Genomic DNA, 18,487 nt, shown 5'->3' on the forward strand with positions numbered 1-18,487 from the left:
GGCATTTAACGCGGGGGGGCCCCACGGGCAGACTGCACCGGCAGAGACAGCCCACGACAGCCGCCGGCCCCCACCACCACGGAGCCCCGGGTCCAGGATCGGAGCCCCGGGTCCAGGATCGCAGCGCAGAGCACAGGGACCGAGCCGCCAGGCTCTCCCAGAAAGGGGCGAGGCCCGCTTTGGAGACCATGGTGGGCTGCTCCAGTGGAGAGGGAGTGACCAAGCCGCCTGGCTTCGGGCTCCGTGGTAGGTAGGAACCATCCAGCCTCTGTGGTTCTCCCTACTCCCAGATTGGGGCAGGGTGGCCCAGGGACCCTGCAGGACACGTGCCCCCAACCCCGCCCTCCCAGGCCAGACTTCCCTGCCACACCTGGGAGGGTTCCTGAGCTGCAGCCTCTCCCCCTGCCCAGCTGGCCTGGGGTTCTCTGCGCGTCTTGCCTGCTCAGAGGGCACCTTCTCGGGCCAAGCACACCTGCACCCCCCCCAGGCTCGGAGGGCAAGCCCCTGCTCTAAGTGGCTGCTGTGGGGAGGGGTCCCTGGGGGGCGGAGAGGAGGGAAGTCTGCCACGTTCAGACACAGCAGCCCATCACCGGCTGGAGTGCTGCCGCCAGCCGGGGGTCTCCCCAGGAAACCCCGCACCCTGTGCTGACTGTGCTGTCTCCCAGCAGCTTCGAATAGAGTTCATTTGAGCGACAGGCCACAGAGCTTCCGTGACTGTGTGAGGACAGGCCACGCAGGTCTCTGCAGGCCAGGGCCTGGGCTGGGGATCCTCGGGCACCGGGGTGACCCACCAGCTGCCCCCTTTTCGGGGCCTGGGCAGGAACATGAGCCTGGCCTCCAGACAAAGGCCTTGCTTCCGGAGGAGCCGTCGGCACAGACCCTCCCGTCCCCGCACCGTGACCCCGGCCACACACACGGGAACCACGACTGCTGCACTCGGGAGGTCCTAGGCCTCGGGACATGGATGCCAGGGCCTGGCTAGGAGAGCTGGACCAGAAGCAGCCACACGGAAAAATCCGCATGGACGGGGCAGGGCTGTGGGGGCTCGCACTGTGCTCAGGGCCCACACGGGATGGGGGGAAGCGGCCGCCGAGTCCCGCCACCCGCATTCTCCGGCACAGGGAACCGGGGCCTGCCTCGAGAGGAAGGAAACTCAGAAAGGCGCGCGTGTTCTGAAGGAATCATTCATTATCAGGCTCTTTCTTAAAACTCCTCTTTAATATTGGATACAGTGCTTTTTAACATAAAAAAACAGCTGTGCACCTCACGTTAAACAGTACAGTCAGAAGTACTGGCATCCAGTAAAATAAAACATTTTTGTTCCAAACACCTTTCACAAAACTCTACCTTCCAAGAAAGCCAGGAAAAGCACACCCACGGATGAGCAGCGAGCACAGCCCGGGCCCCGGGCCTGCAGACTCCGCTCGCGCCCCGGCCACGGGACCCGCGGCCCCTCCGGTGTCAGCACCGCTGATTCCTTTCTTCCAGAAGCTGGTTATCAAATATTTCTTTTTCCCTTCAGAAAAGAGAAGGAGAGAACCTCATTTTAATGATTTATCTTGTCTCCAAATATGAAACAGAGGAGTCCGTGCTTTAGGGGGACAGAGTCTCCAGTCTGGGGCGATGCAAAGTTCTGGAGACAGAGGGTGGGGGTGTTTGCCTGATGGCAGGGGTGGTTCAGGCCGCTGCGCTGTGCCCTTGGAAATGGTTATGACGGGACGTTTTACATCACGTGCGTTTAACAATTTAAAAAAGGGTTTTTTAGAGGCGCCTGGGTGGCTCCGCGGCTCAGGTCATGAGCCCGGGGTCCTGGGATCGACCCCTGTGTCGGGCTCCCTGCTCAGCGGGAAGCCTTAGGGGCTCTGGGGGCCCCTTTCCCACTCCCTCTGCTTGTGCTCCCTCTCTTGCTGTGTCTCTGTCAAAAAAATAAAATCGTAAAAAAAAAAAAAAAGAACTTTTTAAGGAGTGTGAGCTATCCAACGGTCCTTGTCAACTCCCCGGTAAGAACGACACTAACCGGTATTTGGGGCACCCCCAGGCCAGGACCAGCGACAGCCACAAAGCACATGGATTCTGACAGTGGGCAAGTCCACGTGACTGTGCGGCTCGGGCAGAACACGAGGCCCAGGAGGCACCCCCCGTGCATCACCACAAGCTGAGAGGGAAGGAGCCGGATGGCTGTGGGGCGGGAATGGCCGACCGCCCGCAATGGGAGGCCACGTCCCCAGAATCTGGAGAAGGGAGCCTCTGCCATCACCAGCACGGCCCACGGCACTTCCATGTGCAGGCCCACAGCAGGTCAAGGGCAGTGGAAGGGCGTGCAGATGGACAGCCCTCCTCACAGGCACTACAGCCAGTCCCTCGGACGAGGAGGAGGAGGGCACTGCGCCGGGGGGCGTGTGTGGGCTCCCACCCTGCTCCCCCAAGAACACTGTTCTGCATCTGGGAGTCGACGGCCAGACCACCGGGTCTCCCTGCAGCCCGGGGTCCTTGTGTTCCCGCTTGCCAGGTCATCATTCCCGCACACATGGGTTCCGCCAGGTCGGCCCCGCAGGCAGCCTCCCCACCCACCGGGCGCTGCGGCCCACGGCACACAGCAGGGCCCTCCCTGGGAAAGAGCGTGGCGTCCCGGGAGCTGCCTTTGCCGCCCGCCAGCCATGGCGGTGGGCTCGGCTGGCCCTGGACAGAGGCCCTAGCCTGTCACTCCGGCTGAGTCCTCGGCCAGCGCTCAGCAAGGCCTGGCAGCGAGCCCAGAGATGGGATTAGGGGCTCTGGGGGCCAAAAATCCCAGGGCGCCTAACCCCTCCGGCGGAAGAGAAACATCTTCATCACGGCATTCTTCCGACCAGCTAGGAGTGGCCTGGGGTGACTGCAGCCGTGTGGTCTGTGTTTTCTCAAACGGCCAGGGCCCTGGGCAAGGCGGAGAAAGCCCGGAATGCTAACAGGAGCCCCTGCAAAACGGGATTAGGCACAGCAGACCCGGCACATGCCCAGGGAGTGGCCCTGGAGGACTGCCTGCGGGCCGTGGCACAGGCCGGGCTGGGGTCCAGCTCCGCCAGCTCTGAGCAGCTCGCGGATGTGCCCGAGGACGGAGCACCTGAACCCTGGCTTCCCTGCGTCCCTCTGGCAGCTCCTGGCCGAGGGCTTCTGCGCATGTTCAGCCGTGGGCGGTTTGTCCAGCCGGGGCACCTGGACCGGCGTGTCGGCCACAGGGTCCCCGCGCCCCGGCGCCCGGCACGAGGGAACGTGAGCCCTTCTGGACACACTGCCGCCGGTTTGGCAGCGGCGCCCCGAGCAGCCTACCGGTAGCTGAGGGACGGTCCTCTGAGATACTTCTCCTCAGCCGTCTTGTAATCCACAGCGTCCACCGCCGCGATGGCGCAGATGATGGCCTGCAAGAGAGCAGAGGGCGCTCAGCTGCGGCCAGCGGGCCCGTGCTGCCCGGGGCGCTCGAGGGACGCGTGTGGGGCCCGGCGCAGCGTCCGAGCGGCCTCCACAGACGCGGGTCCGGGACGTGTCTGCGTGCAGGGCCACCTCCGTGTGGCATGAGACGCGCTCTTAAGACAAGACACGAGAGCTCATGTCACTAAAAGCAGAGAACGAGACAGGACCAAAACCAACAAGCCCATCTGTGACAGTCTCGAATTTTACTGTCCAAACAGCAGGAAAAAGAACAGCGGTCACCCCTGCACACGGCAAGTCTGACGCTGAAAATCCTCATGTGTGTCCTCAGAAAAAATAGAAAAACTCTGGTTGCTAAAAATGTGATTTTTTATTTTTCATTTTTTTTAAGATTTTATTTATTTATTTGACAGACAGAGATCACAAGCAGGCAGAGAGGCAGGCAGAGAGAGAGAGAGGAGGAAGCAGGCTCCCCGCTGAGCAGAGAGCCCGATGTGGGGCTCGATCCCAGGACCCTGAGATCATGACCTGAGCTGAAGGCAGAGGCTTAACCCACGGAGCCATGCAGGCGCCCCAAAATGTGATTTAAAAAAAAAAAGATTTTATTTATTTATTTATTTGCGAGCTAGGGAGCACAGGCAGGGGGAGCGGGAGAGGGAGAAGCAGGCTCCCACCAAGCAGGGAGCTCGCCGCAGGGCTCTACCCCAGGACCCCGGGATCCTGACCTGAGCCGGAGACAGACGTCCCATGACTGAGCCCCCAGGCCCTCCGCACAGCGTTTCTGAAGAGCCTGTGTGGGGCGTGTGGCGGCTCGGTGAGGGGGGGAGCCTGTGACTCTCGGTCCCAGGGTCGAGGGCTCTGGCCCCACGTGCAGTGTATAGGTCACTTAAGAATAAAATCTTAAAAATCAATCCGAGCCGTTCTGGCCTAGAACACGGCACCCTGTCTGCTCTGGGCACTGCTGACACAGGGCAGGTCACTCCCAGGCGGGGTGTCCCAAGCACTGTGGGGCTCGGCGGCACCTTGCCCCCCACCCAGTGAGAACCTCAGCCGTCCCCACACACGACCCGGACCCGGTGTCCCTGGGGCAGAACCATCCCTTCCTTCAAGACACGCTCCGGAGGACTCGGACGTAAGCAAGACGAGGACGGGGCAGCCGGAGCGACAGGCGGAGTGAGGCCGCCCTTCCGGCGGGGGAGCCCCAGCCGGCCTCCACCCGAAGGTCTTCGAAAGCTTTCAGTTCTGAAGGTGATGGGTAACTTTACACACACACACACACACACACACACACACACGCTCACAGACACACACACACACACACACGCTCACAGAGCCCAGCACACACACACACACACACACACACACGCTCACAGACACACACACACACACACACACACACACACACACACACACACGCTCACAGAGCCCAGCAGCGCCCCCTCTGACCTTCCAAACCACCAGCGGGGAAAAAAGAAAACAAAAAAGCCCCAAACCACCAGGGGAGTGCCGTGTGTGCTGCTGCCCAGCCGAACGCCGGCGGGCGCGTGCGGGAGAACCGCGGCTCCCTTTCCGCAGCAGCATCTCCGCTGGAGACGTGCGTGCACCCGGGGACGCAGCGTGCACCTCTCGTCCCCCGGCACTGGCCACAGCGTCTACACAGCCGGGCCCTGTCCCCCTGCCCACAGAGCGGCCCGGGCAGGCACCGCACTTGGCGTGGCCGCGGCCTCCTGGGCCCACTTCGGGAAGACGCCAGCCCAGCGCCAATCCCGGCCCCCGGGGCCCCGGCCGCCAACCCCCAGCCAACCCCACGCCACAGCCCCGCCGCACACTCACTTCCGGCAGAAGAACGTCCAGGATGAAGCGGATCGTGTCGCCGCTGGCCCGCGCCGGCGCCCGGCCGCCCGCCTCCTGGTACAGGCCCTGCAGGTACTTCACCACCACGTCCAGCTGCTGCTCGTCCTCCAGGTACGTCTCCACGCACGTCACATACTGACCCGACGCCAGGAACGTCTTCAGCCATCGGGACGGCTTCCGGTTCTTCAGGATGGCCCGCAGGTGGCCCTCGGCGCCCCTGGCTTTCACGATGTACTCCACCAGCTTCTGGTTGGCCCGGTCCCGGGCAGCCCGGGACCGGTCGGGGAGGACCTTCCTATAGGGCCGCCTCCTCCCCTGGGGGCTCCCCGCCACAGGCTCCTCGGGGTCCCCCTTGCTAAGCTGCGGAAACCTGGTCCCCAAGACGTCCTGCTGGATGGACTTGCGGACAGGATAACCTGCAGACGAGCGACACGGCCGTGAGCCCGCCGGCCTGTGTGGGAGACTCCCTCTTCCCTTCGCCACGCCGCCTGGGGGCTCTGTGGGAAGGCCGCCCCCCGCCCACAGCTACAACCGCCAGGGTCCTGAGGGCTCCTCCTCTGAAAGGCCCCACGTCAGACCCCAGTGCAGCCCCCCGAGGAAGCACAGGCCCCTCCACCTCCACCCCGTGTGACCGGGGACGGCGGCGGGCGGCGGGACTATCCGTCCGACCACAACCCGGGCAGCAGGAACAATGGGTGCAGAGCGCCGCCACGCACACGTTTTGGAGACGAGGCCGGGCGCCCGCTGGGCTGCGGGGGTAGGCGGCAGTCAGGCTCGGGACAGGGCCCGGCCTCACCCAGACGCCTCCCCTTCTGAACCTCCGACTCAGAAAGCAGCCGCTTCACACCGCCAAGGAGCCGGCGGACTTACTTATGTCGGCCGCGTAGTATTCCAGGAAGGAGCCGGCGAAGGAACCGCAGCCTGCGGGAAGGCAGGAGAGGAGAGCCGCGTGCCACCGTCAGAGGCGGCGCTGGGGAACGGCCCAAGGGACGCGGGACTGGCGTGCCAGCCTCACGTCAGCCCCGTGCGGACCCCTTCCCGAGAGGGCCGACGGGACACCAACACTGCCGTCGGGGTGCAACCCGCCCCCGGGGCGCCCAGAAAATCCACGTCGGAACATTCCCGACGGCTGGACTTGGGGCAGACAGAAGCCAGCCCTGACTCAAAGCAAACTCCGCCTCCATTCACACCCAGTACCTCCGTCTGTGCCCGGGTGCCAGCCCACCTGCCCCGTCGGGGACAAGACTGCCACGGGCCCAGGCCTGGAGGCCAAGGGAAATAGGCCTGCGCTCCGCCCCCAGCCCCGTCCCTTTGTCCGAGGGCAGGCAGGGCCACGTACCGAGCCGGACCCTGTAGTCCGTGATCAGGGAGACGCACCAGCCGATGGCCTGGTCGAAGTCCTCCTTGGCCTCGTTCTGCACCAAGAGCGAGACAGCAGCTGTCGGCAAGGGGCCACGGGCTCCTCCACTCCTGCTGGCAACCTCAGCCCCTGCGTCCAGACCACAGCGCTGGCAGGGGACCCCGTGCGGGGCTGCTGAGGACACACGGGGAACGCGCGGAGGCCCGGCTCTGGGGCCAGGGCTGCCCACACGCCGGGTCCTGGGGAACAGAGAGCTCTGGAACAGGAGAGCTGGGCCTCTGGAGCAGAGGAAGTAGCCCGGCACCCCATGTGCGGCTGACATCCCCAAACGAGACTCCAAAGTCCTACAAAGCAGATTCTTCCAAGAGCCGTGCCTGTGCCCCTGGCTTAGAACGGTGTTGGCTGAGCTGTGCCCTGTGGGGGTGCCCACCTAGACCTCAAGGTCCGCACCTGCAAACCAAGGACCACGCCCCCTCCCCACCCACTGCGAGGACCCCTGAGCTGGGACAGCGTCCCACCAGCCAAGATCCCTTTCTGATGTGACCGCCACGTCCTCCTGGCCCTTCCCGTGGCCACCCCACGTGGCATGTGTGGGACGGGGACAGCAGGTGCTGCTGCTCTGTGCTCGGGAAAGCAGGGCTCAAAACCGCAACTGTGACACCAGGGCTGGTCCGTCAACACAGCCTGGGACGACCCCGTGGCTCCAGGAGGCAGTGCTCCTGCCACAGCAACAGCCCCCCAGGGATCCTGGCTTTTCTCGGGGAACAGGACGACGGGCGACGGGCACCACCTCAGCTCCTGGACTACGTGAGGCCACACGTCATCTTTGTCAGAGCTCACAGATCTGACTTTGGGATGTACAGACCTTAAAGCAAGATTCCTGCTGCCCCCCCCCCAGCCCCCACTTTGGGAAAGCTATCCAGATCCCTGAGAGTGGCAGTGGGGTTGGGGACGCCCCAGCCTGGAAGGTTGGGTGACCAGCTCCCCACGCTTGTGGGCTTATGCTTCAGGGCGCACGGAAGCGCCGGAGGCCATAACCGGGCCTGGGCACGCTGGGCACCCAGCGCAGGCTGCGGCTCACAAGCTGCACTGAACGCTCTTACCACGGACGGACGGAAGCAGGACCATGTCACGGGACACGCACATCAGTGGAAGACAAGGCTGGGGCCCGGTGTGGGCGCCAACCTTCCCAGCCCCTGCCCACGCCACAGCCCGGCCTGCTGCGCTCAGGGAGACGGCTGCTGGGCAGAAGGCTTCCCGCAGGGCCTCCGCCCTCCAGCTCCCGGGCAGTCCACGTGCACGGAAGACAGTGACACAAAGCCAGGAACCCACTCACTGGGCTGGGACAAGAACCGCATGGCGGGGGGCGGGAGGCTAACGGACCCCTCCCCTCGGCTGGGTCCGAGCCGGAAAGCCGGCGTCACACCTCAAGGCTGCACAGACAGCGTGCGGAACGGACAAGCGCCTCATGGCTTACAGGCTCGGTGTAAGATCAAGAGCTGACGAGAGCACCTTAGGGGACTCGGCGACCGGCAAGCCCAGGAAGCTCCCTGTGGGGTGTCCACCAAGCACTCCGCCCCCCCGTGCAGGCCCGCTGTGTCCACGGCACCGCGCAGGGACACCCTCTGAACGATCACCCACATCAAGACACCAGCCTTGCACCCAAGCACCCCGTCCTCTGTGCCTAGTCAGTGGGGGCTTGGCCGGCGACCTCCCAGGGCCGTGGTGGTCCCCACCAGGAACGCCCGGAGCCGGGCCAGCAGACCAGTCCCGTGGCGGCGCACCTCTCTAAGGCACGACCCACGGCGCACGTACCAGAAGAGCCTGTTTCTCTTTGCAGTCGAAGTGCTTCAATCTCCTGAGAGACACCGTGATGCTGGGAAGAGGGAGACAAAGGTTAACACAGGGTGAGTCAGGATGAGTTTCCTCCCACGGAACCAGTGGCACCCGTGGGGGCCTCTGCCACCAACCAGCAGCCCGAGGGAGCCCCCGAGACAGGCCCCACGGGACCGGGCAGGGGCCGCCACATGGGACACGCACACCCTGGCCGCCCGTGGGAGATGGAGGCGGCACCCGGGGCCCAGAGGGTCCAAAATGTGTTTGCAAGTGCCCCTGAGCAGATGGGCATTTCCATCCAAGGATTACGGCCTGGCGGCAAGCGAGCGGACAAATACGCCAACAACAGAACCGGCGGCGGCAGGGCTGCTCACAGCACCCGGCACAACCGGGTTGGAACACAGTTTGCGGGGAAGGGGTGGGGGCCGCTGAGCGTCGAACGAGGCAAATAAAGCTTGGGAAACTGGACGGTCTGAGCGGTCCCCTTCAACACAGCCTCTGGATTCCTCTTCCAGGAGAGCTGGATCGCAGGGGGCACGTGAGACCATCCCGGCCCTGGGCCCAGGCTCCCCACCATCCCGGCACCCCCAAGCTGGCAGGACTTCACCCGCCAAGCGTTTCCCGAGAGCACAGACAGCTGGATTACCCTCTCCCTTTGGGGTCCATGTGCCCCTCGATAAAGAGCACACTGGCTTTCTTCTCTCTTCGCCGGACGCTCTTGACCTGTTGGGAAACCCAAGAAAACAGAGCATCAGGAACCCAGAAGAGGCCAGGGCTTTGAGCCACCTTCCTGACCTTTCTCCACTGCACAGGCTGGCATGCGGCTGGCACGGGACAAGGAATGCTGCTGGCCGGGGTGGGGGTGGGGGGGGCAACGACACGGGACGACACCAAGGCCAAGCCCCCAGGCTCGGAGGCTCAGACAGCGCCCCTCCTGCCACAGGCACACTCCGTGCTCGCACACAGCAGAACCACGCAGCACTCGGTTGTGTTCCCGCTCGTAACAGAAAGACCCAACCCTGTGCCGCCTGCCGCCTCGCACTCGACCACACGACTGTCTCCTGACTCAGCAGAACGGGCTCACTCCGGTTTGTGGGATGAGCAAAGTGAGCTCAGGCAGGTAGGACCAGCCGAGGACACCGAGGCAGCCGTGCCGGACTCAGCCCAGCCTCCGGCCCAGCGCCCCCCAGGAACCTGTGACTTTGGAGATCCGTTCCCCAGCAGGTCCCCAGGGAACTGGTGAAACTGAGGAGGGGCTAGGAAAAGGGTGCCAGCGCAGGGGACAGGAGCATCTGCCATGAAGCAAGCTGAAGGGAGCCCGGGACCCCGATCAATGCCCCCACCATGGTGCAGACGCTGCACAGACCCCCACTGCATCTGCACGTCGGCTGAAGCTGCCCTTCTGCCCAGCGAGCGAGGTGTGGACGCCAGCCCTGCGTCACTACAGCCAGTCGGCCCATCGGAGGCGGCCATGCTGCCCACCAGAGGTCAGCCCCACGGCAACGGCAGTGTCTCCCGCTCCCGCTCCTGCAAACAGCTCTCCAAGTTCAACGTCACCGTCTCTCACTACAAATTAAAGCCCAAGAGCAGGAGCCGTCGAAACGCCGTCTACGGGGGGTCGGACACCACATGAAGGGTGGGAAGCTGGCACGCTGCCTTGGCTAGGTGTCCGGACAGCCCGCACTGGCCGGGTGCACGGAGAAAGCAGAGCTGGAAAAGCTCAACGCGCTGAGGCCCACCACCGCAGCCACACAACCGCTCCCCACCCTGGAGTCGGAGAAACTTCCAAGCTCCCGCGGAGAAGCTCCCGCAGGACGAAGCCTCAGGCACACAGTTAGACACCAGCAAGTTGCAGACACTTTTTAGGCAGTTTCCTGAGCTGCTCGGTCTAGATCGGCGCTAGGACTCTCACGCTCAACTGTGCCAAAATGATCGAACTCCCCTTACTCAGGTTCCCGTCTGCAGAAGCCCTGCTTAGAATCACGAGGCTGTCGGTTTCTCCCAGGAAAGAACTCCCCCGGGGTCCAGCTGACATGAAGGGGGCGAGAGAGCAGGCGCACGGGGCCTTGAGTGGGTGCCCGAGGCCGCCGGAGCTTACCACTGCTGGCCAGAAGGGGTATTTCTGGTGCTTCAGCCAGACTAGCATTCCCACTTCAAACGAGCGCGGCTCTGGAATTAAGGACAAAGACATGAACAGTAAGTCACATCCGCAGCACTCACTTCACGCAACAAATAAAAAACACAGGAGGAGCCTGCTTAGACCGGACGCTCAAAGCCTGGTCAGAGATCCCCACGGTCGCAAGGCGGTCTCACGACAACGCTGGCGCCTGAGTGTGGGGGACACGCGCGCTGCTGAGCGGGGACACGCCAGGGTCAACTCGGTACCGCCTTGGCCACTACTCTACCATCGCAAATAACTCCAGGTCCGTTTTTTTAAAAGGAGAGAAGCACATAAACCCCAACAGAAGCAGCAAATTCCAGGGCACCTGGGGCCCAGTCAGTGAAGCAGCTGCCTTTGGCTCAGGTCTGATCCCAGGGTCCTGGGATGGAGCCTGCACTGGGGTGGGGGTGGGGGTGGGGGTGGGGGTGGGGGTGGGGGTGGGGGTGCGTCCCTGCTCAGTGGGGAGCCTGCTTCTTCCTCTCCCTCTGGACCCTCCCCTGCCCGTGCGTTCTGCCAAATAAATAAAGTCCGGGGGCGGGGGGGAGGCAATTTCCTAGGAAGCTCATCAGAGATAAAATTATTTCAAAAATTATCTCTTATTTCAAAAAGAGAAAAAAAAAGCGGATTACCAAAACCATCACCCAGTGACCAGCCGATTACAACCGACCAGAACAAGACTTCCAACCAAACACAGAACTGCAGAACGAGTAACCTGCACACTCAACAACGAGGTAACGAAAGCAGACCCGAGAGGCTGCTTGTCCAAGCGGAGACAAGCGGACCCCATTCCCGCAGTGCCCTGGCCGCCGGCGGGGCCGCAGGCAAGGTCTGCAGACGGGCGAGCGCGCGGCTAACGTGCAAAGGGCGGTCATCTGTCTGGTGAGAAATGTTTGGTTTTTAAGAGAACCGTCAGGGCCCCATGAACACAAACAGGTCATGGGAACACCCAGACGTCAGGCTGCCAGGGGCATGGGGACAAGACGAAATCAAGTGGAAGCAGAAAGCAGGGGGTTCCTCGGGGCTGTGGTGACCTGGCCTCTCGCCGTGGAAGAAGGCGCCGTGTCCGTCCCGCTCCGGGGAGCTGAGCCCGCAGAGCCCAGCAGGCGTGGAAGCGTCTAGCTCCCCCTGACAGTGGGGGGGTGTGTGCTCGGGGAGGAACAAGCGTTGGCCGCCAAGCGTAATCAGAAGACCATAGGCCAGCGCGCCGCGTGTCGAGTTACTCTCAGGGACGGTAAGGAAACGCACGCGCATCAGCGCAGAACCAGAGGCGGACGCAGTGTCGGCCACGGGAGCCGAGGCACAAGGGCGCGCCCTGCCCTTCAGTCTCCCCTCGGAGAGGTCCTCCAGCTCCCGCGTGTTATCTTGGACCATCTCACGGGTCCGTAATCATCCCGTAACGACAGGCTAAAACACTCCAGAGTGTGTCGAGACAAACAGTGGGCGAGTCTGAAAACAAAACTCATTCCAAATCATCCACGCCACGAAAGACACCAAGCAGTGGTCGGTCGCTGGTTCGGGATCTTGGGTCTGCATCTCCGGTCCTTCCACAAAGAGGGCCGGGGGGGGGGGCGCACCGGCATGTGGGCTCTGGTGCGGACAGCGTGCGCGTGTGGGAGGGGGTGCTGGGGCCCCGCTGCCTCAAGCCGGAGACCCTGCGTCTCTGGACAGACACGCACCTGACACCCCCAAAGGTCTGGAGGCAGCGCCAGGCCACACCCGCACTGGACCCAGCACTCCGCTCGGCCGTCCTCCCCTCCCAGAAGACACGACGACACGTCCAGGGAGCAGCGTGCCGGCACGGAGGGCTGGTCGGTCTCCCAGGGAGACCCTCTTCCCTCTCAGCGCTTCCCCTTACGACGGAGGCCGGAGCTGTGGGTGCGGCAGCAGAACCGCGCGGCAGGAAGGCCGGCCGCCTCCGCCCAGGGGAGCCGCGCGAGCGGACCCACTGCTGCCCGGCACTTACCGTGGTAAAGGAGGATCCGGGGCGGCTCCTCATCATCCTCATCTTCCTCCAGGACGGAGCGAATGGGATTCAGCTCCACGGACTCTCCAGACGACTGGCGGTCTGCCAACGGTGCCAGATTCAACCTTCGCCGTCACCGGCTCAGGGACCCAGCCCAAGAAACACATCTCCTGACTCGCGACCATCCACGCAAACAGAAAAGATCACACGTCGCAGACTCCCGCACCGCCAGATGCGAGGGGGCCGCCCCCGACCCAGGTGCGCTTACAGGAGAAACACACCGGTCGAAGAGGACGGGGGGCGGGGGGGAGGCCGCCACGTCAAAGGGGCAGGCGCCCAGGGGGCAGTCTAGGCAGAGCGAGGGCAGGGCCGGGGCAACTGGGGGGTGGGGGACGCGGGGACAGGCTGTGGCTCATCTCCCTGTGCCTCCGCACGTGCCGGGACGAGTGTAAACACACATTTAAATTCAAGGCAGAAACCCGAGCACGTGTAGCCAGTGGGCCTGGAGGCAGGAAGCCGAGAGAAACGGACCGTTCTCAGCAGCGTGAAGACAGAGGGACACCGCCACGTTCACAGGAAGGGAGCCCCTGTGCGCGGCCGGCCGCGCACACGAGCACGCCTCTGCAGGCCTCGCGCAAGTCGGGAGACTCGGACTGCTCTGCGTCTAACTCCGCTCACAAGCCAGTCCGTCACTTCTGGGATTCCCGCCCGATCAGAGGCCCAGCCCCCCGGGAGAGCCTCCAGTGCCCCCCGCCCCAGCCCATTCGGAACCAAAAAACCCAAGGATTTGAGACTAGTCCTAATTACAATCCCGTGGGAGGGAGACAGAAAGGAACTGGGCAACCTGCGCCTCTATTTTGATCAGGAGAAAAACCACGCGAGTGGGGGCTCCCGGGTGGCTCAGTCGTTAAGGCTCTGCCTTCAGCTCAGCTCATGATCCCAGCGTCCTGGGATGGAGCCCCGCATCGGGCTCCCTGCTCAGCGGGAAGCCTGCTTCTCCCTCTCCCACTCCCCCTGCTTGTGCTCCCTCTCTCGCTCTGTGTCTGTCAAGTAAATAAGTAAAATCTTAAAAAAAAAAAAAATATCCCGCGCATGCCCGACCCGCATCAGCCCCGGGAGAAGCCAGGTCCGCCCTCCGCCAGCAGAAGCACCTCCGGGCCGCAGACCCTTACCTTCCTCCACCAGGATGTGAAGATCGCGCGGCTCCTCCGCAGCACGGGGGCCCGGCAGGCCGAGTTCGCCCGCGCTGCGCAGGCCTGTGCAGCCCCTGGGCCCCTGCCTGGGCACTGCCCCCGGCTCCAGCTGCGGGGCGGGCAGCCTCTGGCTGCCATCTGGGCACAGCCGCTTGGCGGGGCGCTCCAGGGTCGGGAGCCCATCAGGGCTGTGCAAAGGCAATCCCGGGTCTCGCGCTTTGGCCCAAAGACCCTCCTCCCGGACGCCGGGAGGTGAGCGGGGGCGCGGCGGGCTGCTCTCCTTCCCACCGGCTCCCTCCGAGAGCGCACGTGCTCTCTCACCCAGGCCAGGCTCTGGTGCTAACTTCCTCCCCCGTGGCCTCGGGGCTGTCCGCCTTCTGCAGCGCGCTCTCGATCCACTGCCCTGCCGAGAGGCAGCTCTGGCCGAGGGGCCCGCCACGGCTCGCAGGCTCTCACTTTTCCCGAGCTCCTCCTTGTGGGCCACTTGGCGCCTGGAGTCCTGCCTACAAGCGGGTGCAGCCACCAGCCTTGGGTGTGCACGTTCCCGCCTCTGAAGTCCAGAACTGCTCGGCACGGCTTCCTGGAGACCCGAAGAGCCGGGGTCACAGAGAGAAGAGGCCGGATCCGCAGACTTCCCTCCGGAGGACAGAGCGGTTCTTCCTTCCCTCGAAGAGCTCTCTCGAGGCAACGCGGCTCTCTGGTTGAGAACGTCCAGAGCCACTCGAAGCGAGCGTCTGTAGGCCAGCTCCTCCAGGGGCTCGGCACGAACCGCATCCTGGGAGGCTGCAGGGCGAGAAGCACACAGAGCCTGGGGACGGGCGGGCGCTGGCACGGCCGCCAGACCGTGGCCGCCTAGGGCTGACGCGGGCTGTCACACCTGAAGGGCGGACCGACCCTTCTCGGCTCCCCGTTCTCCCGGGGCAGGACGAGGCCACAGAACCATGGCTATTGTTCTCTGTTCTGGCTGCCGGTCCTGCTTTCCAAAAACAAACCGACCGACCCCAACCGGACTGCGTGTGTTCCAGGATAAACTGCCCCAGGTCACAGGAAGACACGGCAGCCAACGGACCCGACATCTCCCAGGTCCTCCCAGCCTCGCAGTTCCAACTTCAGTGGGGCTCAAACCCTTGCCGGCTCCGTGACGACCTGACCTGGCAGCGTGTTCTCGGGCAGAGCAGGTTGGGGCTGGCCGATGGACGGGGCCCACTGGGGGCCGGTGGACTGTCCGTACTCCTGCGGGAGGGCCCTTCCAGGCCAGAGAGGAGCACCAGGGCCTGGAGCGGCGAGGGCCGCTACGGATGCATCGACGCCCCCCGCCCCGCACGGGCAGCAGAGTTTATGGGGACGAGATGCTGGGCACAACGGCACAGCCCAGCGGGCACACGCCCTCCACAGCCTCCTCCCGGGCTTCTCGATCAGACCCTCCCAGGCCCCCAGCCCTCGCACAACCAGAGCGAACCCAGAGGAGTGTCTTGGAGGCGGAGGCTGAGGCTGCCTGGGGTGCGCCGGGTGGATGCCGCTTTGAACAAAAGCGGTCTTTCGGAACGCAGAGGAAAATGGACCCTGTCTTACACACACCCCCAGAAGGGCTCCCGGTCCGTCTTTCCAGGACCCTCCCAGCGCTCGGGACAGGGGCTGTGCACCCCGGGCTGAGGCGGCAGAAACCCCGTCTGCATAGACTGTCGGAGCCCCCTCCCCCACCACCCCCCCCCCGTGCGCTCAGCACCACGGAAAAACAAGGGGGTGGGCGCGGGCGAGGAGAGCCCGGCAGGCCGCGGGCACCAACATCGATGCTGGCCACACGGTCCTTCCCCAGGGCTCAGCTGAAGAATTTAAACACGTGAGCCCTGCTCCAAAACCCGTTCTGTGGGGTGGCAGGGCAGGGAGCGGCTCCCATCCCCTCAGGGAGGCAAACGCACCCTGGAGGCCGGGGACCCCAGCGCTCGTGGCTGGCTGTGCCGGGACTCCAGAACAGGACCGGCTGGGGCAAACTCGAGGAGGATTAACAACAGAGACCCTTTTCTTCCTGTCCTTCAGCTCAGGGTACCCTGGGACCAGGGTCCTCCCCTTCCCCCGCCCCGGTCTCTTTATGAGGCAGACGCGCTCTTACCCAGGGACGAGGCTATGCGTTCGATGTGCGCCGTCTTCAGCGTTTCCACGTCTGTGCTCCTCACCTCAATCCTGCAGGGACAGGAACGCCAGTCATCCGCCACCGGCCAAGGCCACGAGGACATTTTCAAACAGGGTTTTCTCTCGACGACAAAAGAACTGGATTCCTTTTCTACATTCTCAACCTTCCACTTAAACCAAAACTCACAGCCAACCGGGAGTTCACGCGCCTGAAGGCAGCGGCAGCAACAACCCTGGTGAGTTTTTTTTCTTTTAAGACAGAAAAGGTTGGCTGGGCTTAAGAGTGAAAATGAATTCAAATTGCGCCTTTTCTGAGTCAAATTCTACTTTCAACTGCAGGAATACCTCCTTTGTTAGGTTCTCAGAGTAGATGATAATGTCCCTAAAAGCTGTTTACAGCCCAGCGTGTGTGTTCTGGCTTAAAGAAAGGCACTTTCCCTTTAAACTTGAGTATTCGCGTGGCAGGGAAGGTGTGAGCCAGGGACTCAGCACGCTGAGGCCGCCGCCCCAGGAGGAGGTTTTGGTTTTGTTCTCTCTGAGCTGGGGATCCTACCCTCAGACACAGCCATCCCGCAGCGACGTGATCTGCGCATTTTAATCATCCCGGGTCATGTCACCTCTTCCATCTCTAGGTGATCAAGACCAAAAGACCTATGTGCTTCACAGCGCCGGGAGGCGGCCCCGGGCGCCCAACGGCCGCCCCCGTTAGACGGACAGGCCGACACATCAAACATGTCAAGAGGGCCGGCCCTCTCCCCGGTTTCTGAGAGAAGGAACCATCCGCAGGTGAACCCCAGCAAGGGATCCCCCCACCCCCGGGTGTGGTTCAATTTCTGCTCGGGTCCCACAGAGCACCTCACAGGGATCTTCAACAAAGAACCAACAAAAACCCCCACCCCCAGTGTTTCCCTCCGAGACTGTTTCCACCGTTACTACGAATCTGTTACAACAAACGAAAAACTTATCAGCTCCTAGGGACGAACTTCACTTTTGTCCGCCCTGCAGCAGGAGAAAGCCCGCTGGGAAGAAAATGCTCAAAAACCCCACAACATTTGGGGCTCCTGGATGGCTTGGTGGGCTGGGCATCCGCCCTCGGCTCAGGTGAGGTCGTGATCCCGGGCCCTGGGGGCTGCTGAGGTCGTGATCCCGGGCCCTGGGGGCTGCTGAGGTCGTGATCCCGGGCCCTGGGGGCTGCTGAGGTCGTGATCCCGGGCCCTGGGGGCTGCTGAGGTCGTGATCCCCGGCCCTGGGGGCTGCTGAGGTCGTGATCAAGGGCCCCGGGGGCTGCTGAGGTCGTGATCCCGGGCCCTGGGGGCTGCTGAGGTCGTGATCCCGGGCCCTGGCGCTCACCAGAAGCCTGCTTCTCCCCGACCTCGGCCGGCCCGCCCCCCACACTTGCACTCAGTCTCAAACCTTAAAAGAAACACAACCCACGACACTCAACTTTTCATCCAGGGAGAGGATCTGAACACTCAGGGAAAACTCCTTTTTCCGCTTACTACCGGTGGACGTCTCGGTTCTGGCCAGCACCTGGGGAGCGGGACACCGGACGCGCGGCCGTTACAGAGAAGCCAGGGCGCCCGACACCGCCCACCGCCCGGGGGCTCTCCCGGGGCGGCCCCCGCTTCTCCCAAGTGCGCGGCCAGGCCTTCCGCCGTCAGGCGGGCCGGGGAGGCCGCGGCCGACCGCTCGGGCCCCGCCGCCCTCGCGTCTCTCCGGGCGGACGCCGACACCCCCGGACCCGCCGCCCGAGGGGGTCACCTGGGCCGGCCACAGCCGCTGCTCCCATCGGCACAAGACATACTGGGCGTCCGTCATGACTCGGACTCATGGGGCCCGCGGGGACGACGGGCACGGACCGGGCGCGCTGCAACACAAGCGGCACAGCGGCGTCGGGGCCGCCCGGACGCGCAAACCGCCGCGCAACAGCCCGGCCCCGCGCGCCCCGCCGCGAGGACGCGGCCGAGCAGCCCGCGGACGTCGCCGGCCGCCGCGGGGCCCCCTGGGGGACCGGACAGCTGCGCGGCGTCCTCCGGGCCGGCCGCCCACGGGCCCCGCCGCGCCGGGGTCGGGGAGGAGCGCACGCGGCGGGGGCAGGCGGGGGCCGGGCCGGGGTCTCGGAGGGGCGCACGCGGCGGGGGCCGGGCCGGGGTCGCGGAGGGGCGCACGCGGCGGGGGCCGGCTCGCGCCCCCCGGGCCCCTCCGCTCGGGGCTCGCCCCTCCCCCCAGGCCCGCCGCGGCCGCCTCGACCCCACCGGCCGACCCGCGGGACGCAGCCCGCAGGCCTCACCCGGCGCCCGGCTCCGCAGCGCGGCGTCCCCGAGCCCGGCGCGGAGGACGACGAGGCCGCGGCGGCCCAACGGCGTCGGCACCCGCGCCTTCCCAGCCGCCTCCCGGGCCCGCGCTCACCGCCTCAGCCGCCGCCGCCGCCGCCCCCCGCGGGCTGAGGGCGGGGACAGCCTCGCGGCGCCGCCAAGCCCTACCCCTGCCGCCAGCCAATGGGACGCCCGTATCCGCCCCGGGACCCGCCCCTTCCGCCCGGGCGGGCGTGCGCGCGACTGACTGACGGGCGCTGGGCGGGCGCGCGG

The 18,487-nt window shown here is 64.6% G+C and overlaps 1 protein-coding gene across 3 annotated transcripts; it reads right to left on the minus strand.

Annotated features, from left to right (window-relative positions):
- Window positions 1–1,197: 1,197 nt before the first annotated feature.
- PWWP3A (PWWP domain containing 3A, DNA repair factor) lies at window positions 1,198–18,415 on the minus strand. Of its 3 annotated transcripts, none has more exons than XM_045087831.1 (15): window positions 18,309–18,415; window positions 17,661–17,766; window positions 17,344–17,429; window positions 15,880–15,950; window positions 13,749–14,552; window positions 12,577–12,678; window positions 10,551–10,621; window positions 9,099–9,175; window positions 8,432–8,492; window positions 6,596–6,671; window positions 6,127–6,177; window positions 5,236–5,672; window positions 4,128–4,192; window positions 3,304–3,392; window positions 1,198–1,516 (listed from the first exon to the last, which is right to left on the minus strand). In XM_045087831.1, the coding sequence occupies exons 2-15, from the start codon at window positions 17,715–17,717 to the stop codon at window positions 1,344–1,346; spliced, it is 2,220 nt and encodes a 739-aa protein (XP_044943766.1). In that variant the 5' UTR covers window positions 17,718–17,766; window positions 18,309–18,415; the 3' UTR covers window positions 1,198–1,343. The 3 variants fall into 3 exon arrangements, with proteins under 3 accessions (XP_044943766.1, XP_044943777.1, XP_004778129.1); XM_045087842.1 differs by lacking the exon at window positions 18,309–18,415 and adding an exon at window positions 18,190–18,289; XM_004778072.2 differs by lacking the exons at window positions 4,128–4,192; window positions 18,309–18,415 and having other exon boundaries at window positions 1,328–1,516; window positions 17,661–17,889.
- Window positions 18,416–18,487: the final 72 nt, after the last annotated feature.

This window comes from Mustela putorius, unplaced genomic scaffold (assembly GCF_011764305.1).
Source record: "Mustela putorius furo isolate JIRA1106 unplaced genomic scaffold, ASM1176430v1.1 tig00000095_pilon_pilon_pilon, whole genome shotgun sequence".
Lineage (NCBI taxonomy): Eukaryota > Metazoa > Chordata > Mammalia > Carnivora > Mustelidae > Mustela > Mustela putorius.